At 44.4% G+C, this 23,764-nt stretch overlaps 1 protein-coding gene across 3 annotated transcripts in view; it reads left to right on the forward strand.

Annotated features, from left to right (window-relative positions):
• The window catches only part of Iqgap2 (IQ motif containing GTPase activating protein 2), a 277,678-nt gene that overhangs the window by 161,806 nt on the left and 92,108 nt on the right, over positions 1-23,764 (forward strand). For 2 of the 3 annotated variants that reach the window (XM_052743525.1, XM_052743528.1), the window contains exons 6-12: positions 2,828-2,895; positions 3,771-3,884; positions 5,598-5,776; positions 7,668-7,755; positions 11,393-11,556; positions 15,045-15,205; positions 20,624-20,748. In XM_052743525.1, the coding sequence (XP_052599485.1) occupies positions 2,828-2,895; positions 3,771-3,884; positions 5,598-5,776; positions 7,668-7,755; positions 11,393-11,556; positions 15,045-15,205; positions 20,624-20,748 (899 nt within the window). The remainder of the gene's footprint in view (positions 1-2,827; positions 2,896-3,770; positions 3,885-5,597; positions 5,777-7,667; positions 7,756-11,392; positions 11,557-15,044; positions 15,206-20,623; positions 20,749-23,764) is intronic. The other variant, XM_052743527.1, reaches the window with a different exon arrangement.

The following is a 23,764-nucleotide window of genomic DNA, read 5'->3' on the forward strand; positions in this document are numbered from 1 at the left end:
TCTGAGGTTCAACTGAGTAGTCAGCTTTGTACAGTCAGCTTTATAGTTGCTATAACCCATATCAGATGCAGTTCCCGGGGAGGATAAAGAAGCTAGGGGGTGCTGGCTGGCACTGGCTCCTCCCAGAAGGGTATAGTACTGTATAGTACCCAGCAAAGCTCTCCCCACAGCTGTGAGGAGCTACTATGTGGTCCATCAGGTGACTGAGAGTGCTAAAGAGTGAGTCACATTGGTGGGTTTGAGACTCCCAGACTTAGAAGCCTCATGCCCACGCAGAGCCAGCTAATACCTGTTACAGCAGCCCCAGGCCTTGTTCCCCAGTTCCTTGCAGAGGACACACTAGTTATAAAGGTCACTGAACTCAAGGATGCTCAGACGTTTGGATATTGACTAATTCCTTCAAGTTAAGTTACAACCTCACAAGTTATTTTTCTCCTAAGACAGTGGTTCTCAACTTTTCCAATGCTGCGACCCTTTAATACAGTTCCTCATATTGTGGTGACCCCCAAACATAAAACTATTTTTGTTGCAACTTCATAACTATAATTTTGCTACTGATACACAGGATATCTAATATGCAATCCCAAAGGGGGTCAAAACCCACAGGTTGAGAACCACAGTCCTGAGCAGTGCTGCTTTGTAACAAGGTTAATTAATAGTAGACTTGAATCAACTCCCAGAGAACACAGCTAGAAAGCCAAACCAAGTTCAAAGTGTCCTGCAGAAATGAAAAGGGATTTTGTTTCAGGGGCTAGGAGTTGATTTGTTTCTTTGTTTGTTTGTTTGTTTCAGGACTGGGGATTAAACCCAGGGTTTTGCGCATAGTAGGCGAGTGTATTCTATAACTAAGCCAACAATCCCAGCCATATAACGATTTTTTAAAACCCTTTAATCACAGAGGATAAATGAATGCAATCTTTTCCCGCTTTTATTTTTTGAGACAGGGTCTCTCTCATGCAGCCCAAACTAGCTTCACACATGTAGGCCCAGATGGCCTCCATCTCTGGAGTGCTGGAATTACTGATGTGCGCCAGCACAACCAGCCATGCCCTGTCTTTTTAAGTAGTTTGGGGAAACGTGTTGAAAGCTTTTGTTCTATGTTTACCTTTTTAACCTTGGAATTTTGTTTAGGGGGATTTATTTAGCAGGTTTCTACAGATGATGATGATGATGATGATGATGATGATGTGTGTGTGTGTGTGTGTGTGTGTGTGTGTGTGTGTGTGTGTGTGTAAAAGCAACATCAAAGGGAATTTTATGAAAATATTTCATTTTTAACTGAGTGATTAATTCTCTTCTCTCTTTCCTTCCCTTTCCTTTCTTCCTTCTCTCTCTCTCTCTCTTTCCCTCTCTCTCTCCCTCTCCCTCTTTCCTTTTTCCGTGGCGGGGTCCCATTCTTTGCCTCGGCTAGTCTTACACCCCTTGTTCTCAGCCCTTGTTCATCTGGTTCTGTAGGTGCCCCTGGCTGTACCCTCCTGGGTGGGTGGTGATTTTTCTTTCTAATATTTTAACCATCAATCTTTCATTTTTAGATGTTATCATACCTTAATATAAATAACTGTCCTATGGAAATTACAATCAAATCTATTTCAGTGAAAGCTGCTTATGTTGACTAAACATAAATTTAAGAACTTATTTTATTACTTTTGAGAAAACTTCATCTTGAATTTGTTTGAAATGTAATGGATTTTAAAAACTGCTGAGATTCAACTAACATCAACATTGGGCGTATTCATGTTAAAATGTTCAAGTCATCAAGACAGTTCTCAGACCATTTTCCCATGTATATTATTATTTAATTTCTCACATCTAATTAAAGTCTCATGGATTTTAAACCTACCAAATGAATAAGAAAGTGAAACCAGGCTTTGTTGTTTTTTTTGTGTATTTGTTTGTTTTTTGTTTTTTTTAGTTGATTCCCTGAATTATCCTTGGGTTTGGAGAGGTTGGTAGAAATGTGCAACAGAATCTGGCTGGGACTAGAATTGAGTAGGAGACACCAAGTCACATCTCTTCGATAGGATTTAGATGCTAGCTCTCTGGGCCTTTTGTCAGGTTATGGGTAGGTTAATGGGTGGCATCATTAATTGCCTACGAGATTTATTTTTAGACATTTACAATGTAGTCTCTGCCTCCTACTTAGTGATATGTGCACACCATACTGGCTTTGTAATATCATACCATAGTTTTATTAGTCTAATGGTTCAGAAATAGGAAACAAATATTTTGATTATCAAAGAATTCCAAGTTAGACTGTCCTTTCAGCCAAATGACAATCAGTTAAGGAATATCCATAGAAATTGTGTTTATTGCCTACTGTTTTACATTAGCTGTCATTTTATTTTTTAATTTTAACCTTTATTTTAATTTTATGTATGTGAGTATTTTGACTCCTTATGTCTGTGGACCATATGCATGCAGTGCCTCTGGAGGCCAGAAGAGGTCATTGTAACTCCCTTGGGATGGGAGTTACAGGTTGTAAGCTACCAAGTAGGTACTGGGAATTGAACCTCTGGAAGAGCAGCCAGTGCTCTTATCTACTGAGCCACCTCTCCAGCCCATTAGCTATGCTTTTATTCTTCTTGTATAGGGACGATGGAGGGTGTTGATCCCAGGGAAAGGCCCCCTGAGCTGCAGAATACCAATGTTTGGGCCACTGCCTGGAGTTCTGGTCTTGCCCACCTGGGACTGACTGGCTATCATGTGAGGCACTTTAGGCTATGCGAGCTCTCTTAGACCCTTGTGAATGGAAAGCATTCTTTAGTTGTATGACACCGTAGGGCTTAGGATAATAAAGGTTCTGACGGCTTCATGTTTTGTCTTTCAGTTTGTATCTGTTTAAACTGGGGATTGCACCCCAGATCCAGGATTTGCTGGGAAAAGTGGACTTCACAGGTACTGCGCTTTGCCTTTCTCTCCTCTGCAGTCTAGTGACTGAAAAAACATACAGGTGTTTCCTTCTTCCTGTTGATATGACCGGTTCCTCCCTTCCTTTATTCCAGTGCTTCTCAACTTTGTAATGCTTGTGACCCTTTAATACAGTTCCTCATGTGTGGTGACCCCCCAACCATAAAACTGTTTCCATTGCTACTTCATAATTTAATGTTGCTACTGTTGTGAACTGTAATGTAAATATTTGATATGGGACCCCTATGAAAGGGTCGTTCAACTCCCCAAAGGGGTCTCGACCCACAGGTTGAAAATCACTGCTCTACACCAACAAGGGAAAGCCTGCCATCTTGGTTTCCTTCCTGGGCTGTGATAAAGTACCATGACATGAATAACTCAAAGGAAAGGCTTTATTTTAGCTCACATTACAAGGTTCAGTCTACCGTGGTGGTGAAGTCCAGGCACCAGGGGCATGAAGAAGCTGGCCGTATTACGGCCACAGTCAGAGAAGAGAGCTGTGCATGCATGCTGCTGCCCCATTCCCTTTCTGTATTTGAGTTGTACAGTTTAGAATCCCTGTCAGCATGGTGCTGCACTCAGTGGGCAGCTCTTCCACGTCCATGGAGGTAATTAAGGGCATTTCCCACGGGCAGATGCCCATCTCCCAGGTGACTCCAGTCTACCGAACCGACAATGAACACTAACCACCACACTGGCCTATCTTGCTTGTGCCTGCCTGGACCCCCTCCACCATATTTGTGGAGTGAAAGACTCAAGCAGATTGTTTGGAAATGGCTCCACCTTCCCTAGGGAGAGTGTCTCTTTCCTGCCTTCACCTCTGGCAGCTTCCTTTGATTTTTTTTTTTCTGTTGTCCTTTCAGAGGAGGAAATCAGTAACATGAGGAAAGAACTGGAGAAGTATGGGATCCAGATGCCAGCTTTCAGCAAAATAGGTGGCATTTTGGCCAATGAACTGTCTGTGGACGAAGCTGCATGTAAGTCGGCCTCATATCGATGCATGTCATTGGCCTGCAACTTACCCAAATGTATGTGCTGATGTCAATGGCATAAAACAGGATGCTTAGGAGATACTTTAAGAACCCTAAAGGTTTTTTTGGGGGGGGGATTGCTGATGATGATAATTCTAGTTTACTCACCCCTGTAGATTGAGTTTTCCTGCCTGGCCCACAGTCAGGACAAATCTCTCTCACCTGCCAGTCCCATAGCCACTCAGACCCGACCAAGTAAACACAGAGACTTATACTGGTTACAAACTGTATGGCCGTGGCAGGCTTCTTGCTAACTGTTCTTACAGCTTACCGGCATCTTCACATGCTGTTTCTCATCATGGCAGCTGGCAGTGTCTCTCTGACTCAGCCTTCCACTTTCCAGTTTTTTTTTTCTCCTTGTCCCGCCTATATTTTCTGCCTAGCCAATGGCCAATCAGTGTTTTATTTATTAACTAATTAGCAACACATTTGCCATACAAAACATCCCACAGCACACCCCCAAAAGACCAGCTGCAACCAAATGATTTTATTGTCTTCATAACAGAATTAGCCTAGCGCGGGATCATTTGACCCCTTCTCTTCTTATCACATCCTTGTTCAAAACAGCCGCATCTCTTAATAGGCAGCATCTTCTGAGCTCTGCAGCTGGGCACCACAGGCTCCAGTCTCAGCGTGATCTCCTTTGCAGACTTAACCTTTGGGGGCAGAACAGGTTTAGTCTGCCCATGCAGCCCCTCCATTTCCTGTCTAATGCCACTCTCCCTGAGCAGAGAATCCTTGCCCTTCTTGTCCTGTGTCACCTTAGGAGGCTGGAGACTGCGACATTGCTTATAGAAAGTCCAGCAGATTTCAGGAATGCTTACCATGTTTGCAGGAGCACTGTCAACACCAAGAACCCTGACATTTTTGTCCTTAGTGTCATAATTATTTGCAGGTGTTTGAGCATAGCCAAGTCATTGCTTTGGGCTTTTAGACATGCATCTGTGTGATGTGAATGTAGATTTCAGAAATGTTTTCGCTCCACCGAACATTATCTCTACTTGCTGTGTCTTTGGATTTCAGTGGTTTCGATGTTGCAAGCTAAATCAGATACCTCTTGAGCCCACTTGTGTAAGACTGTGATGCCCTGAGCGGGAAGCAAGGGCCGACTCTGTGCCCTAGTGGCTGGCATAGGCCCTGGTTCGTCTCTGCCTGAATAGAGAGATAGGGATTACTTCAGAGACACTGTGAGCAAGACCAGTGACAGGCAAGCTTGCAGAGAGAGCATCAGGTGCTGCATGATGTGTCCGGGGTCTCTTTTTTTATTGTGCTGAGAGCATGTACACACGAGTGCATTGCATGTATAATTCAGTTTGTTCTTCAGGAGCTGCCCCCCTTGTTTTTAGAGGCAGGGTCTTTCTCTGGGACCTAAAGCTAGATAATTAGGCTAGGCTAGCTGACTAGTGAACCCCAGGGATCCACCTGTGTCCGCCTCCCCAGTATTGGGATTACAAGCACATGTCACCATGCCTGGTTTCTTACATAAATGCTGGAAATTGGACAAGCACTTCCCAACTGAGCTATCTCCCCACACCCGAGGTCTCTTTTACTTACTGCGAGCTAAATAAGACAGTAAAACTGCTTGAGTTTATGGGGTATCAGTGTTGTCAGTGTCTTTGGCTAATGAAAAAAAAAGTGTTCTTTCTCTTTACTTTTCAGTACATGCTGCCGTCATAGCCATTAATGAGGCTATTGAAAAAGGAGTGGCCGAGCAGACCATTATAACACTAAGAAACCCAAATGCGGTTTTAACTTTCGTGGATGACAACCTCTCACAGGAGTACCAGAAGGAACTCTGGGAAGCCAAAAAGAAAAAAGAGGAAAATGCAAAAGTAAAGGTACCTAGTTAACGTCTAAGTGACCCACGTGCTAACGGATGAGGTTATGAGTTTCTGCCATGAAGAGCATTAGTGTTGACCGCAATGATTTGTAAGTCCACTGGCTATGGTGTCTTGATCTGGGTGGGATGGAAGGCTAGACGACCCTAAATTACATCATATAATTAGGACTGGACATCGTGTTATAGACATACTGTTTAACCCAAGAGGCATAGAGACAGCGGCTTCAGAACATCCTTGTTTGATATCATCTTCCGGCTCCATGCCAACTATGAAAATGGTGTGTCTAGCACAGACTTTATTAATTCAACAAGGAAATATTCAGAGAGGAAGTTTTCTCATGCCTCTCCACATTTTCCCAATACTAAACCCATCTGATTTGAAAGTATCCCCTTCTCCTAATGAGAAAGCCTACTCCTGATCCTGACTCTAAACCCACCTACTTCTTGCATAGTCTTTGTTGACAACTTTGTCTACATTGAAGTGTTTACTCAGCATCAACTTTTCTCTCATTGAGTTCTGAGCTCCAGTACTTTATTTGATGACTTTTCCTTGCCTGGTTGGCTTTCAGCAGCCCCCATCTCAGTGGCCCAGCTCCCCCAAGAGGCTCTGCTCTCCTGACTTGCATAAGTCTAAGCTGTAACAGTTCTTAGCGCTGACCTCTTGGAGTCTCTTCCTTCTCCCTGTTTCTGTTGGGCTTCTTTCCAGGCTCACATTGCTCTTTTTCTACTCTTCCTCCACTGAGTCATACACTTGTCGAGGAAATCAGCTGATAACTCTCAGCAGCCCCTCCCCTGTCATCCTCTCTACTTCTACAGATTTGGCGCTCTGTGTTTCTAAGACCTTATACCTGACCACAGCAGAAGAATAATCATGCCACCTGTCCTTGTCACACTTGTTCCCTGCTCTGCCTCCATGGTTGGAGATGACTGGCACCTTGTCTAGAGTCCTTTATGTCCCCTCTCTCCTGCTCCTAGCTAGATTCTGCTGCCTTTTTCTGCCAACTTGAAGTCATACTTTGCCTCCAAGTCCCATACACTGGCCTCCAGGGTTTTCACAGGACTCCTGTAGGACTTCCTGCTAGGTCTCTGTTTAATTCGAATCTGATATCACCTCACCAAAAACCTGCCCTGGTTCTCTTTTTCCCCCCGCTTACATTAAGTACAGGGCCAGGCATGATGCTGTACACCTTTGATTCCAACACTGAGGAGGCAGAGACAGGTGATCTTTGTAAATTCAAAGCTAGCCTGGTCAACAGCCCGATAGGGCTACACATGAGACCCTGTCTCAAAACAAAACAAACAAACAAACTAAATAAGTACAAGTGTTCAGTTTGGTCTTTGGGGTCCTCTGTAATGCACTATAATGTTATTTATCTAACATAATAAACAGATCAAACTGTGTGACTTTTGTTTTTTAACTAAACTGTGCTACTGATGGCCCGTTGCTTACCCTGGACTTCACTACCCTGTTCCCCCTCTGGGCTTTCCTAGGTTGTTAGCACGGTTTAAACTTTTCTTTCCAATTGAGTTCGGCTATGATCTCTTCTATGCATATTCATTATTTGTGGTTTTTAATTTTTTCAGACAGACTCAAGTGAAATTTCCAGTATTTCACTGTTTTGCCTCTGTAAAAGTCGCCGTATTGAGTGATCCCTTCTAATATTTCCATATTAGAAACGTAGCCTTGTTCACAGAATGGCAGGGCCTGCTGTTCATCTTTGCAGTTCTTGCTGGTTGTACCTCCCCTGGAGCCCTGCACTGAGCAGGTATCCCACAGATGCTCATGTTGAGTTCAAGTGAAAAGGAGCAAACTCCCTTTATCATTTGAGTTTTGTGCTGTGGGGACATTGGATGGAAGTTCGGGGATCAGTGAAGATTTTGTTTTGCAGAACAGCTGTATTTCAGAAGAAGAGAGAGATGCGTATGAGGAGCTGCTGACCCAGGCAGAGATCCAGAGCAACATCAATACAGTCAATAGTAAGTGATGGGTGATGTGTCGGAATGGATGTTTGGATAAGGTGTCAGCTTTCTTTGCCAGGATCTCTGCAAAACTCCTCACTCGTAACTTGCAAAGCTGCCTTATGGAATTGGAAATCTATCAAGGCTGCTCATCATTGTGATGCAACTTTTGACAGTCTCCTGATGAGTCTCCCTCACTGATGCTGTCCCTGGTCCACACACAGCATGTCAAAGTGTCTGGAAACTGGTTCTATCCTGCCTTCCGGTTTCATCACAGTTGTGATGTATGTCGTTTTGGCTCTGTCCCTTGAAGGGCTGACACTGACTATTATTTAGCAAAAGATTACAACTTAATGATTATTCCTTGCTCTTGATTGTGTGATGGTGTTCTGCTGAAATGGTTTAAGATATTATATTACTGGCACATCTGCCTTTCTGCTTTTTATTCATCCACAGGCTTTAGTTTATAGTTCCAAGAATTTTTTTTTAACAGCTTATGTAGCTTTACTACAACTGAATGAGACTATTGGCAGGTGAAATGAAGTTACATGATAGCAAGTTTAGTTCTGTGCTTCTAAGCCTGTGGGGATCTCATAGTTCGGTTCCTCTCCACACCCTATTCAGTTGAGTGGCCGTGTTCTGGTTTCCTTTCTGTTCTGTGGTAAAACACTTTGACCAAATGCAACTTAGAGGAGGGAAGGATTCATTTGACACACAGGTCACAGTCGGTCACTGAGGGGAGCCAAAGCCAGAATCCAGCAGGAACCAGAAGCAGAGCCATGGAGAAGTTCTGCTTGCTAGCTCACTCGCAGGCTTGTCCTTAGGAAGCTTAGCTCGCTTTCTCATACAGGACCACCTGCCCAAGGAAGGGTGCTGCCCACAATGGACTGGGCCCTCCCAGGTAATAACAATCAAGATGGTCCCCCACAGACATGCTCACAGTCCAGTCTGAGCTGGGCATTCCCTCAATTGAGAGTCCCTTCTCAGGTGACTCTAGGCTGTTTCAAGCTGATAGTTAAAGCTAGCTAGAACAGACTGTAAAAAAAAAAAAAAAAAAAAAAACTTAGGTAGTTAAAAATGAGCAAATGTGAATTTAGATCCGTCAATCATTAGACTTATCCTCCATCTAATAAAAGTTATCTTTACTTGAACATCAGAAGAGGCAGTAAGGAATTCTATTTGATATTTATTCTCTCGATTAATCTACATAGCCCATATTTTCCCCCAAACTCTTCATACATGAAAAACCACTAGAACCATTTAATAGATCATGTGAACTTCTGCTGAATTTAAAATTGGAGCATCCACCAAATAGACCATTCCTAAAGCTATCCTCTGTGTCACTGCCTAGATACACTGGGAACGTTTCACATTGCTTTGAACACTCAAAGAATACACACCTGCAGGTCTAGCTGAGAAATCTTCTCCTAAGTTATTGGAGTGACTAGTCCTGTGAGGATCAAGGATGCCAGTGCAGATTAATTCATGTCAATGTCCGGCAGCTAACATCTGAGCTCGAGGATTTACATGAGAACTCATTGCTGATGTGTTTACATCAACCCTTACAATTTCAGGGTACAATTTCCTGTTCTTTTATGCTATAGAGCCTTGAACATGTGGGAAATGATACACAAAGCCCAGGTTCAGTGTTTTCTTTCTGCTGTTTATGAAGGTTGAGACTTCCATCATCCTTGACAGAAATTGATAGTTACAGGAAGAAATTAATATTGCCAATGAGACAACATCTGAGCTCCAAAAGCTTTGAGAGGAAATGGTCCTGTAGCTTTTGAAATGCTTATAACTAAGACAGCTTTCTTTTTGTGTATTTAATAAAACTTTCTACAAATAAATACTTGAATACCTGACCACAAATTTAACTAAATTGGCTATACTTTCATTTCCATTTTAAAGTACCAGGCAATGGGTGATTTGTACCATCAGCACAAACTGAAATTGATGAGGTTGCTCCCATGTTTGGTGGCTTGGTTCTTCTGAAATTTTCATCTCTTCTCTTGGAAAATCTGTAGTCCAGTAGAACTGATGTATAGTCGATGGTGTGACAGTATGCTATTGTACACTTCAAAATCTTCGAGGAAAGTATAGGGACATCGACAGGCTCATCCCAACCTTGAGGGTTATTGTATTAATGCCAAGGCATTTACATTCATAGCAGCCAGTTAATGGCATTGGCAGCAGCTTTGGTGATTATGTCAGTGACCTCTCCTCGGAGACGTCAGTTGTGTTTGGACTCCTATCAAAAGGAGTTAGAGTAGTTTTAGCTGTCCTGTGGCCATACCATTAGGCAGATAGAGTGTGTGTCTGCTTTTCCTGGTACCCAGATGCCTTCCTTAGAAGGCAAATCTTGCAGGCTCTGTCTGGCTTTCTCTTGACTGGGGACAGCTCATCTTTCATCCCCTTGCTGGACCAGCAGTTGGGTGTCTGTGTTCTTAAAACTCTGCTGGCTCCATCATTCCAAGCACCCTTCCCTCGGTCTCGGAAGCTCCTTGTAGCCTGAATGTTACAGCTGATGGAGAGCTTAGGCGTTTAGGGTTATTTCAGAGAGTAGAACAGCAGGGTACCAAGCTCTGCTGTGAGCTTATTGTGTGTGGATCCACTGGGAGGGACAAGGCTTGCTCCTGGTCTTCATGTAATGTAACGATCTCCTTAATGAGGTAGTGCTAACCCGCAAGGAGTGGCAGAGAATAAACATACAGAACACCATGTTCCAACTTTACCTAAAAATGAGATTCATAAGATGGGAAATCCTCGCCGGGCGGTGGTGGCACACACTTTTAATCCCAGCACTCGGGAGGCAGAGCCAGGTGGATCTCTGTGAGTTCGAGGCCAGCATGGGCTACCAAGTGAGTTCCAGGAAAGGCCCAAAGCTACACAGAGAAACCCTATCTCAAAAAACCAAAAAAAAAAAAAAAAAAAAAAAAAAAAAAAAAAGATGGGAAATCCTCAGGACGCAAGTGGTTTGAAGGCCTCATGGGTGAGGTGGGAGAAGAGCCGGTCCTGAAAGAAAAGCTTTTGGGGGGACCAAAGAAATGGCCCAGTGGGTAAAGTACTTGCCACGCAAGTGTGAAGACTTGAGTTCAAATCCCCAGAGCCCACGTATAAAAGTGGATGAAGTAGCATACGTCTGCAACCCTACTGCTCTTATGGTGAGGTAAGAGGCAGAAACCTGGGCAAATCCCCAGAAGCCCTTGGGCCAGCTAGCCGGGAGTACAACAGCTAACAGCAAAGAGGCGGTGTATCAAACATGGTCAAAAGTGAAGACCGACATCTGAGGCCGTCCTCTGAGTTCCACAAGTGCCCACACACCGGCACACATGCACACCACATGACATACCTATCACATGACACACGTATCATAGACACACAAAAGAAAGGCTTTCGTGGGGACATCGTAATAGCAGGAGTGATCCAGAACTCAAGGTCCGTTGATGCTGTAGTTCTTTTTGGAAGTCGCCACAGGCCCGTGAGTGACTAGAATCGCTGATCCAACTTCACAAGCTTTGCCCACCTCCACCTGTGGCTTTTCAGAATCTGTGGCAAGTGATTGCTTACATTAGAACCTTGGGAAGGAGGGCTGGCTGGGCAGGCCAGCAGAGGAGAGCACACATTCTCACTTAGTATGCACTCCTACCCCCAGGGCTGGCTGCCGTGGACCACATCAATGCTGTCCTTCGGGACGGTGACCCTGAGAACACACTGCTCGCACTGAAGAAACCAGAGGCCCAGCTGCCAGCTGTGTATCCCTTTGCTGCTGTTATGTACCAGAACGAACTCTTCAGCCTCCAGAAACAGAACACCTCGGTGAGACACAGCTGCATGCGTGCGTGTTCCTACAGCGTCCCGGGGAGAAGGGTGGCTGCTGAGAGAAGGGGAAGATGGGTGAGGGGTGCAGAGTCTCCAGATGGTGCACAGCCCACAGCCCCAGCCTCGGGGGCCCACTGGTGCCCGTCCAGGGATCATTTTCCCTTTACCTCTTGCTTTTAGTCCAGGGGAAAATGCTAAGGGCATAGTTAGGAAATCCAGGAGTAGTGTACACAATACACAGAAGAACAAATGTTGCTATTTTCTCTGTGTGTGTGTTTAAGAAAGATGATAGCTCAGAGCTCATTCTGCTACTGTGGGGACCCCAAGTCTGTTCCAAGCACCCATGTCAGGCAGCTTACAATTGCCAGGAATTCTAGCTTCAGGGAGACCCAATGTCTCTGGCCGCCAAGGGAAGGGCACTTGCACTCACATATTCACATACATACCCACACACTGATACACACACATAATTAAAAAGAAATCTCTTTTTAAAAAAATGTTCAATAATTTTAACTATTGAAATAAGCTTTAAATCAGCATTTCTAGAGATCTGCAACTCAACATTAGCAGCCTGGCTTTGATTTTTGTAAATCTATGATTCTTAATATGCTAAAGTATTATACAGTCATTTTCACATAAGTTATATGTCTTAGTTAGGGTTTCTGTTTCTGTGAAAAGACCACGGCAACTCTTATAAAGGAGAAACATTTAATTGGGGTGGCCTACATTTTCAGAGATTTAGTCCATTATCATCATGGCAGGACATGGTGGCATGTAGGCAGATATGGTGCTGACTATATCTCGATCAGAAGGTACACAGGACACACTTCCTCCAACAAGGCCATACCTCCTCATAGTGCCCCTCCCTATGGGGGCCATTTTCTTTCAAACCACCACATGATATAATAAATAGAATGTTTCCTCGAAGTCTTAAGTAGCAGAGAGGGGCAGAATGGAAAGTACTGGAAGTAAGGCCGAGAATGTCAGACAGAGAAAAGCTGGTGATCCAGGTGTGAGGAGGGTTGTTTAATACAGAGTCCTCTGCAGGTGAGCGGAAAGGGTTAATTCACGTCACATATATCTCAGAATAATTTCCTCAAGGTTAGATGGTGGCCTGACTTACATGAAGCCAGGTTCAGTCCCCAGCATCACCTCCTGAAAAACAAAAAAAGTAAAATTAAAGGTTAAAAGTTAAATGTAAAAGTAATTTTTAGAACTCAAAGTTCTGGATTGGAGAGATGGCTCAGCAGTTAAGAGCACTCACTGCTCTTCCAGAGGACCCAGGTTCAATTCCCAGCATCCACGTGGTGGCTCACAGCTTTCTGTAACTCTAGTCCAGGGCATCCGACGCCCTCTTCTGGCCTCCTCTGGTACCAGGCATGCATGTGATGCACAATCATGCAAGCCAAACACCCACACAAAGATAGGTAAAATTCTTTTTTTTTTTTTTTGAGACAGGATCTCACCATGTCACCACGGCTGGCCCTGGAGTTAGCTGTGTAGACCAAGCTAGTCTGACTCACAGAAATCCTCCTGCCTCTGCTCCCCAGGTGCAGGAAAAGGAGTGTCCCACCGGACCCAGCTTTAATAAATAAAACTTATTAAAATTAAAGGGTTTTTGTTTTGTTTTGTTTTTTTTGATTTTTCCAGACAGGGTTTCTCTGTGTAGTTTTGGTGCCTGTCCTGGATCTCGCTCTGTAGACCAGGCTGGACTCGAACTCACAAAGATCTGCCTGGCTCTGCCTCCCGAGTGCTAGGATTAAAGGCATGCGCCCGCTACTGCCACCTGGCTTAAAGTTTTAATAAATGGTAGAAGAACAATGACTGGATCTTAAAAATAAGAACCAGCATTGTCTACTGATGAAAGGAGGGCCAAGAGTGTGAGTAGCCAGCTCACAGAACTGTGAATGTCAAGATTAGAAAGTGAAAAACGTTTGTAAGTGAAAACAAACTGTGCGCGTGCGTGCGTGCGTGCGTGGGTGCGTGTGTGTGTGTGTGTGTGAGTGTGTGTGTGTGTGTGTGTGTGTGTGTGTGTTTGTGTGTGTGTTGCATGCATGTGCACACATGCCCTCATGGAAGCCTAAGAGGTTGGATAGCCTGGAGCTGGAGTCACAGGTGAAATTGTGAGCTGCCAGGCATGGATTCTGGCAGCTGAACTCTGGTCCTCTGGAAGAGCAGCAAGAACTCTTGGGGCTGAGCCGTCTCTGCAGCCGCTGGGTTGCAGGATTTGTTTATTAGTCTTACTTACCAAGATACCTCTCCCCTTCACACATTTTCTGCATAGACATAATGACTTTGTAGTACAGATTATTTTCTGGACCTTCTTGTCCCCCTCACTTCTAGATTTGAAGCTCAGACACTCGAGTCACAGGCCAGCTCAGCCGTGGATCAGAGCCATCCATGCGGCAGCCCAGCCCTTTCTTCTCTTTCCCTTGTCTTCTGTCATGACCTAGTGGATATTAGGGGGTAGCTCATTGGGAGAGGCGGAGGAAGCACTTCCACACGCTTCCACTGGGCTCTTGTAACCTTGTAGTATAGTACCTTCTTTGTGTAGTAAATTTATAATGTGTGTCGTTTAGATAAAATGCTCTGTGGTTGCTGCAGTTTCCTGTTGGCTATAGAAAATAAAATGGTGCTTTATTACTCTGAAATCAGATTGTTTTTAAATTTTTCTGTGACGATCCAGGAAGCTATAATAGGCATTTTAATATAAAGATGATATTTTGCATATATAATATTCTAAATGCAAGGATGTATATTCATTTTTTAAATAATTCTTTTTCAATCTCTTCACTGTAATGAAAGAACTATCCTTTTTTTGAAATTGACTAAAATGATATAAAATGATCAAATGGAAGAAAATATTGAAAGGATGCTCAGTAAGCTAACCTGTCATGACATAATCCAAATAAAATAGATTCATAAATATGTAAATAGGAGGGTCTTCCTGGCTTTACAAAAAAGCTTTTCCTTAAATTACATCAAATATCCAGACCTTATAGTACATTTTAAAGTTTCTACCCAATGTATAAAACCAAAATTAGCTTTTTGGGGTTAGAATCAACTTCCTTGGCTTAAAGATCATATTTGTTTTTGGAGGTTTATAGCATTTAGGTAAAACTCCTCTTTCCTGGGCCGAAAACAGAGTCATTTACTGTGCTGAGATCTTACCTGAACCTCTCTGCCAGTTTTGTCTAACCTGTGGCTTAATTACCAGGTTGCCTAGAGCCTGATAGGCAGCCAGCACCCCTGGGAGTAGAGATCAGCCGTGGGATACAGATATTTGTGACATTGTAACTGTAGGTTATACGTAACACAGCCCCCACAGTAATCATCTGAAGGAACCTAGGAGCCGTTTACCTGGCTTTCCTGAAAGCCCGTGAAGAGCAGGTGGGCATGCTTATTGTCACATGCATCGCGTCCCTGAAGCGCATATGTGCAGTGCATGCTTTGGGGAGCTCACTTTGTCCTGTGTTCACCGACAGAACTACCTGGCCCACGAGGAGCTCCTGATCGCTGTGGAAATGTTGTCTGCTGTTGCTTTGCTGAACCAGGCCTTGGACAACAGTGACCTTGTGTCTGTGCAGAACCAACTCAGAAGCCCCACCATAGGTTTCAACAATCTGGACGAGGCACATGTGGACCGGTAAGGAGCACTTTCCAAACCTTCTTTCGGGGCAAAAAAAAAAAAAAAAAGTGTGCTTGGCAGACCTCCCAAATTAACGATTTGCTTAGTGGAAAAGTTCACATACCCTGCTTGCATTTTCTCAAGAGCTAGTCTACTCAGCTGTAAGAGGCCTTCTTCATAGCCCTCCTTTGCTGGGGACAAAGTTATCATCTTGCGTTAAGGACTGACTTTATCCTAAGCAAAGACTGCTTACTGGAGGAGCTGTTGAAAATCTACCTTCCTTCGGGCTTCATCGGGGGAGTTAGAAGTAGCTAACGGCCCGAGGTGTCCATTCCACTGATAAGGAAACTTCTGGATTTATGGACCCTAAGTAGGGCTCCAGACTCCCAACGCTTCTGGCTGTTTAAACCACAAGAGCTCTGTGAGCACCATGGATTGTACCTCAGTTTGAGATTTTTCGTTTCAGGTTCCTAGATAACTGTGATTGCTAGTTATTCTTGACACTGCGGTGGATCTAGAGAGAGAACTAAGGGCTAGAATTAGAAGCCAAATCAGAGATTTTCTTTTCTCTTTGCTGCTGGGTGCTGAACCCAGGACCTCACACAGACAAGCACTCAACCCCCAAATTAGACTCAGCTAGGACAAAGGGGAAAAAAGTGAGTGAGCCCTGACTGACCACCAGAGGGAGATGTCTACCCAGATTTTGACAAAAGTTAGCCGGTGACTTTAAACTGGCCCTAATCCACGGGATGGCTAATCCGATGTTAAGCACAGTCAGTCGTAAAGGCAACTGAAAGAGGGAGTTTAGATTCTGAGTGAACAGTGTCGGGTCACTTGCCTGCGTACACAATTACCGAGAAGCGGAGGGACAGTAGCGTCACCTTTTTAGTCTTCCTGCAGAAATGCATTATCCCGTTGTACTCGAGTTCAGCCCACCTGCTTCACATACTCCGCAGGGCTTAGTTCCCGGGTCAATACTCCTCCCTCCGTGCTCCTCTTCATGACGTCACGCTCCTCTCCAAGCTTAGAAACACCAGTCTGATCTCATCTTCTTCCCTTGGCCAGAACTCTCATGGTTTGGTCGCTGCTCATGTCCTTATCCACTGTGCGCAGCCCACCTATGTACACAGTCCTGGGCAAAGGGCTTCCTCTCGGGGTCCACCCTCACCTACTGTTGCGTCTCTCTCTTTCTGCGGTAACATCCACCATGAAGACCCCTCCCTACCTCTTTTCTCTCCCCATCCAGTCATCTAACAGTGACTCTCGGCAAAGTAATTGTGAAACATACCGGGCCAAGTGCCCTGTAAATGACAGTCCTTCCCCTTCCAATCCAGTTATCCATTCTTTTGATTGAAATTGCCTCCCTATCTACGAATACCACTTAAGGAAATGGGCCCACCCCATTTGACAGTCACATGGCGTCCATTATTCAAGTACATGATCTAATAATAATTTAAAGAGAACAGAGGTAAGCCTGGCATAGTGGCATATACCTGTGATTCCAACATTCAGAACCTGGAGGCAGGAAGATGAGGAGTCCAGAATCCTCCTTGACTGTATAGCAAGTTTGAGGGAAGCCTGGGCTACATGAGACTGTGTCTCGATATGAAAAAACAAAAACAAAATAAAAAAAACAACAAAAAAGAACAGGTTTATTTTAGTGCATTGTTGAGTTTCTGATCCATGATTGAGTAGCATCATGGTTTTGGACCTCCGTGGCACTGTATACTTCAGCCACGCTATCTCCAGCCACACTGGACCTGCTGGCCTGTCTGTCTTATAATGCTCCTTTTACCATGAAGAACTTGGCACCTCCATTGAGCACAGTATCAGCGCATTGCCTACTGTGGAGGATGCTCTCATTAATTACTTTGTGCTTCTCACCCCAGCCAGGTTACCTCATCTGGGAGCTGGGAGCGAAGAGATACATAAGCCTTGAAGCCAAAATCATCTGCTTGACCTCCTCTAACCAAATCTTTTCCTCTTCATCTATAAAGACAAATATAAAGAAAACAACAAAACCTCTCTCCTCATCTACAGAACGGCTTTGAGGATTCAATGCTTAGGCCAGTGCTCAGCCAGGGAAGGCACCCCACCAATCCATCCCTTCCACGTCTCCTTTGACCCCGACCAGTCTGTTCTTGGGGCTACCCTCATCCCTCCTAATTTTGCTGTCGTAATCCCTTCATCCTAAAGCTTGGTTCTCATTGGAAGGGCCTGTGCCATTCTGTTGGCCTCTTGCTAAAACTTTTCCCCTTGGTGCACCGGTGTGTGTTTCTGAAGGGATCCTGGGTGCCCGTGGGTTTGTCTGTGGCCATCCTTGAGGACTCTCACCTCACTCCTACAGAGCCATCACTTAGATTTTTATTAAGTCTACAAGATGCCCGGAAGGACATCTCTGCACTTTCTTAAAGAACGGTCTCCATCTCTAAGAAAAGCTAACCAGAACAAATTGCCATTTGTCCCGGGTCTTAGTGTCATCAGTTCTGTTCATTATACATTAGCAAATGTCACTTCTCTGTGACCCTGGTGGTAAGGCAAAGATCCCAAGCATAATCCTTGGGCCAGTTTCAGGCCTGCATTTGGTTGCCCTCAGTTGGAGGCCATCATCTGTCATTGTCCCTTTCTGTTTTGAAGAACTTTGTTTTCTTAAGCTACATTTTACAGAAGTTACCTCGGTGTCACCTTGAAGCGTGAAGAACTTTGAGGAAATCTGTCCCTCCCAGGGAGACGGGTTTAGGATCTTGTGGTACTGCTTTTAACATCCTCCACTTGTACGTGTCCAGGCTCCGGGTGAATTGTGTACCTACAGCGCTGTTCTTTACTTCCCTTGTGGGAAAGATGAAACAGCACAACCCCCCTGAGTTTCTTTACTTCTTGACCACCCGGTTCACACTGGCTGTATGCTCCTCAGTGGTAAGATCGACCTTTACGGAAGTGAGAGTTTTGTGGTACTGTATCAAGATGGGTAAATTTCCCCCTCAAATCTCCCTCCGTTTAAAAAAAACATCAGAATGATTGGCCAGAGTCAACCAGGAGTTGCGCCCAGTGAGAAGGGTCAGAGGTCAGAAATGAGATCTCAGGGCCAGGCAGGGAGAGGGAACAGAAGGTTTTGAGCAACTTCCATGGAGCCCTTGGAGAAATGGACAGGTAACAAGGGAATCTAGACTATTCTAGCTCAGCTCCTGCACTGCATTGCCAAGAAAGCATACCATGAAGATCTGAGTGGTCCCCCCCAAGGCTTCTGGCAGTGTGTTTTCATGGAATTTGAGCTCTTGGTGGTCCTATTAGGTGTGATGGCACATGCCACTAACCTCAGCTATTCAGGAGCTTCTGGCAAGGGAATTAAAAGTCACAGACCTACCTGGGCTTACATACCAAGTTCAAAGCCAGCCAGGACAACTTAGTGAGACCCTGTCTTAACATGGAAATAAAAGAGGCTTTGGAGTATAACTCGGTGATAGAGTGCTTGTCTAGGATATTCAAGGATTTGGGTTCAATTCCAGTGTTTTGGAAAGGAGAGAAGAGGAAAGCCATTTCATGTAGTTGAGGACTTCATTTTGCTTGAATTAGGTACGAGATTGGGTTGAGAGGAACTTTGATTAAACTGAACATTTCATAAGCATAAAAAGTACTTTAAAGGAAAAACAAAAACACCAGTAGTGGGGTGTTCACTGCTCTAGAGGCAGTGGGACCTGGGAGAATGGAGCTGATAGATGAAGTGGACTAAGTCTCACGCAATAGCCAACTTTATTCAGAGCATCAGACAGTTTATACTCTGAGGGTTAAGAGAGGTCACCTGAGTACAAGTTCTCATGAATTCAAGCTGTAGACAATCACAAGGACACGCCGCACATGACAAAAACTTGTTTTTTTCCATGGAGGCATATATGTAGCTGAAGTTTTCTCTGGTCCTGCCCAGCCCCATGGACCCCGCAGCCACTTATAAAATAATCACTCAGAAGCTTATATTAATTAAAACTGCTCAGCCACTAGCTCGACCTATCACTGACTAGCTCTTACATTTAAACTCAGCCCATTTCTGTTCATCTATATGTCGCCACATGTTCTGTGGCTTTACCTCTGTGCCGTTACATGCTGCTCCCTGGATAGCAGGCTGGCATCTCCTGACTCAGCCTTTCTCTTCCCAGAATTTTCCTTGTCTGTTTATCCTTCCTGCCTGGCTACTGGCCAATCAGCATTTTATTTATCAGCCAATCAGAGCAACACATTCACAGCATACAGAGCAACATCACCCATCACATATAAACAAATGACAATAGCTAGTTGTTATGAATAATCTGAAGTAAACTCACTCCTATCCACTATACCTGGGAGGGACATATTCCAAGAACAATTCTGTGTTTTGAAGAAACTTAGGTCACAAGACTCTTGTCTTGGTTTCTTAGAGTTTTCTCACAAGCACTGAGGATTCTCCTCATATGACTCTGTTCTTGGACCATGTTCTGACAGTGGGCTGGAGAGATGGCTTAGCATTAAGATTGCATACTGTTCTCATAGAGAACCTAAAAGAAGTTCAGTTCTCAGCACCCACACAACTACCTATCACTCCAGCTTCAGGGGACTCCAACTCCTCTGGCCTCTGTGGGCACTGGCACATATCCACACACAGATACCCATGCATACACATATTTTTTTTTTGAGCTGAGGAACAAACCCAGGGCCTTACACTTCCTAGGCAAGTGCTCTACCACTGAGCTAAAACCCCAACCCTACATACACATAATTTTAAAATAAAATAAATTTTAAAGAAGAAAAGTATCAATGCTATAAAAGTCAGTCTAATATGTGCTGACCAAGCTGTCCAAGACACTTTGACCTGCCGGACTCCTCTTTGTCTAACCTCAGGACATCAGACAGTGGGGGTCACAACCTATGCTTCAAGTCGGGCCTGCCCAACCTGTCCTCAATAAGCCAATTAAAAGAGTCAAATTAAAAGTGGAGAATAGGAAAAGAAGACTTACTCAATGTGGTCACAAAGAGACCCAGAAAAACCCCACATCCATATTAGGGGTCTTGAAGTGAAATAGAGGGCCAAGTATATGCTCATCTAACCAGTTTCGGTTAAGGTGTGGTCCTGCCCACCATTGACCCATCACTGTCTGGCTCGAGTCCCATCCTGTAAGGTGGTCTGGCAGATTGTTAGAACTGTGTGAAATCTCTCCAGGAGACAAGTTCCCCTTCTGGCTGGTACCTCTTCCTTCTGCCAGAATGAATTCCAATTTCTTTGGGGTCCATTGTTTGAGCAGTCTATAGTCAGATTGAGAGACACAAAGTGTTTCTTTAGAATGATCTTCCTTCAGGCAGGTTACATCGTCTCCATTTGGGCCATAGGTGAAACTTCAGATGCAGGGCATGAGTGAAGAGTGAACGAAGTCCGACGTGTGTGTGGCATTACTGTTTTCTCTTCCACAGTTATGCAGATGCACTGCTCTCCCTTAAAAAAGAAGTGCTGTCTCAAGGGCAAGATACCTTAAGCTGGAATGAGATTCAGAATTGTGTTGATGTGATTAATGTCCAGATTCAAGAAGAAAATGACCGTAAGTATGGAGCCTCTTCCTTCTGTCACTAAGTGGGAAAGCAATGTGTGTGGACTTCGTATTCTCTGGATGAGTGCTGGGAGAGTTCGCTCTCGGGAACATCCAATGAACTCAAGTGTGCACACATTTATTATAATAGATTTTGTGCAAAGCGCCTACGAAAAGGTAGAAAAATAGATTAATACAAGTCCTAATTTTTATTATGTGCCTAAAATGTGCTTCTGCAGTTACGTTTCTAAGAAGACTTCATCTTTACTTTGGCCTTTCATGTGCGTGCTTTCCTGAACTTTGACACTTTCCAACCTAGGAATGAAAAATGGGAGCATAATCTGACCGTATGGTCAAATATCACGACAATGTGTTCTGTTTCTAAAATGATGAACCGGCATGAAAATGGAAGAATTCCAAGGGCACATGGCCTGAAGTCAGCCTGCTTCCTCCTTCTCCCCTTTGGCTTACACAGACATTCGAAAAGGAAAGCTGGGGGACTCCTGGGGCTGCCACATTTCTGTAGCATGAATGAAGAAGTTCCGGCCTGGGTTGTCATTCCCAAGGGAAAAGAAGGCCAAGCCTTGACTCCTTAGCAGCAGTGAATTAGAACCAATCAAGCCTGATGTCCTTTCTAGCTGCAGCTTTCCCTTTCCTGCCCTCCTTTCCCTCTTCCCTGCCCCCACCCTCTTCTTCCTTCTTTTCTTTCGTTTTTATTTGCTTTTTTTTTTTTTAAAAAAAAAAAAAAGTGATCAAGTTCTCACGATATAGTCCAGGCTGGCTGCAAATTCAAGATCCTCCTGCCTCCATTCCCCCGTGCTGGGGTTACAGGCATGCACCATGCATGACCCAGCTTCAGCTTTTTTTTTTTTTTTTTAAATTAGACACTGTGGGATTTATTTAGGGGCTAGGCAGTGAGTTAGTCTGATTAGCACAGATCAATGCCACCTTGACTTGGTGACCCCAAAGAACTTCAGTTCATTTGTAGGTACATTTCTCTGTTATCTCAATGTTCAAGACGCCATCTAAATAAATAACTCAGGTTAGAAAAGTACAATGACCATTCCCAGTCTCCTTCACAGGCTCTTTCACATCGAGCTGTTTGCAAGGTCAGGCCTTTAGTCCCAGAACAACTACCTTCTTTAGCACGATTGCTCTAGCTCGCAGATGGAGCAGGCATGTGTCTCAGGTCTGAAGCTCTTTTGCTCTGGTGAGCTCTGGTGAGGTGTCAGATCTGCTCCCCCTCATACTGCATCTAACTCTGGAATACTGAAATCATCCGGAATTCTTCCAGTCAGCCTGGCTGTTTCCTGTGAGCACCCTGCCAAGTCTGCATTTTGATATTTCAGGGTCTTTTCCCTCTGGACTCCATCCCACTGAAACGGCGCACCGCCTTCATGGTGTGCAGTGGGTGTGGATTTACTGGGACACTTAGATCTGGACACTGTCCTGATTTTTGTCCTGTTCGAGTCCTGTGTACATCGAAGCTTCTTTGGGGACAGCTCAGCTTTCTGTCGCCCCTCTCTGTACTTCCTGTCCACGAGACATGAGAATCTCTGTAATCAGACACCTTGATGAGTTCTGCTAATGTGTTGGCTTGGGAGCTTGGGCCTCATGCCAGATGTTACTCTCGAGGGAAGCAGTGATTTGAGGAGATGTTGAGCATCTTGGGGGTGTAGGCAGTGGTGGAAATCAGTGTGTGTGTGTGTGTGTGTGTGTGTGTGTGGTGTGTTTCACTATAGAGAGTGGCCGCTGGTCCTCTGTCCTCTTACCCTCTTTTTGGACGCTCATATCTACACTCTGAGCTTCCTGCCTTCATGTCACCCACTGAGTAGGATTTCTTTCGGTAGGTGAAACACACCATCAGGTCCCATCACTGTTTTCTAACTTCCGGTCTGTTTGGGGTATTGTCTGCATATGCTGCCTGCCCACCTGAAGGGTTATTATTAGTCTCGGTGCCCACAATTGTTGCACTGTTTCCTTGTCCTTCACACTGACTGGAGGGAGGAGCGCCACCCTCAGCCTGCTGTGCTGAGGAGAGAAAAACAAGTGTTTGTACATCTTAAAGAGACAGTGGCTTTGTGTAAGCAGAAATTATTTGTAGCCAGAGTCTCCTGACTGTCGTGGCCATTCCCACAGCCCATCAACGTCTTCTCATGGAGGGCGGACACTGAGCCCCAGGAAAGTTATTTCAAATACTGCCCCCTTTCTAGCCATGGGGAACATTAATACACAGTATTTAATTTACCTATATTGTGGTTTGATTGTTCTTCTTCCTTCTCTCAGAATGAGGCATTTAAAAATATTTCAGTGTTAAAAATCAGCATATAAAGTATTAGGTTTCCTAATGGCATCATTCAAACAATGTTTTGCTGCTCCCCTCCACGTCCCTCCACACCTCCCCACCTTTCCGAGTGCTCCTTACCCAAGCCGTCTTTCTGCTTCATGCTGATTACCTTCCCCATTCTCAACACCTCTCTTATTGCTGTTTAAAATTCCTGAAGTATCGTGTTTAATATCATATATTAAAGCAATAGCTTAAAAAGCTAAATATTAAGTTTTGGTTTACATACTAAAGAAATGGGTTTTGTTCTGACATTTTCATCAATACGGCTTCGCTCTTATTCATCCCCTTTACACTTCCCCCCACTTCCCCTCCCCCTCTCTCAACAGTCCCCCTCCTCCCCTAAATGGTCTGCTTTCAAGATGTGGGTATTATATTAACCTTTAGACCTGTTTTTCCCTTCTCATAGTTCCTTTCTTGATCTGTATGTGAGACTAAAAAACCCTTCTCACATAAAAGTAAAACTTTTTAAAATGCCTTATTATGGCCAAATGAGAGTTATCCAAAACAGTAATTAAATCATCTGCAAGAGCTGTGAGTTTTCCTGGGGATTATGAAAGAGCAGTGCCTTGGCCTTGTCCTTCACACTCATTACATGGGTCAGAGGTCCGCTCCTGTTTCTGACTTGTGGCTCACTGGGCCTGCAGCTAATAGAAGTGTTAAATGGAAGATGTATCCAATAAC

Source organism: Peromyscus californicus, unplaced genomic scaffold (assembly GCF_007827085.1).
Source record: "Peromyscus californicus insignis strain IS unplaced genomic scaffold, ASM782708v3 Scaffold_18__1_contigs__length_77618521, whole genome shotgun sequence".
Lineage (NCBI taxonomy): Eukaryota > Metazoa > Chordata > Mammalia > Rodentia > Cricetidae > Peromyscus > Peromyscus californicus.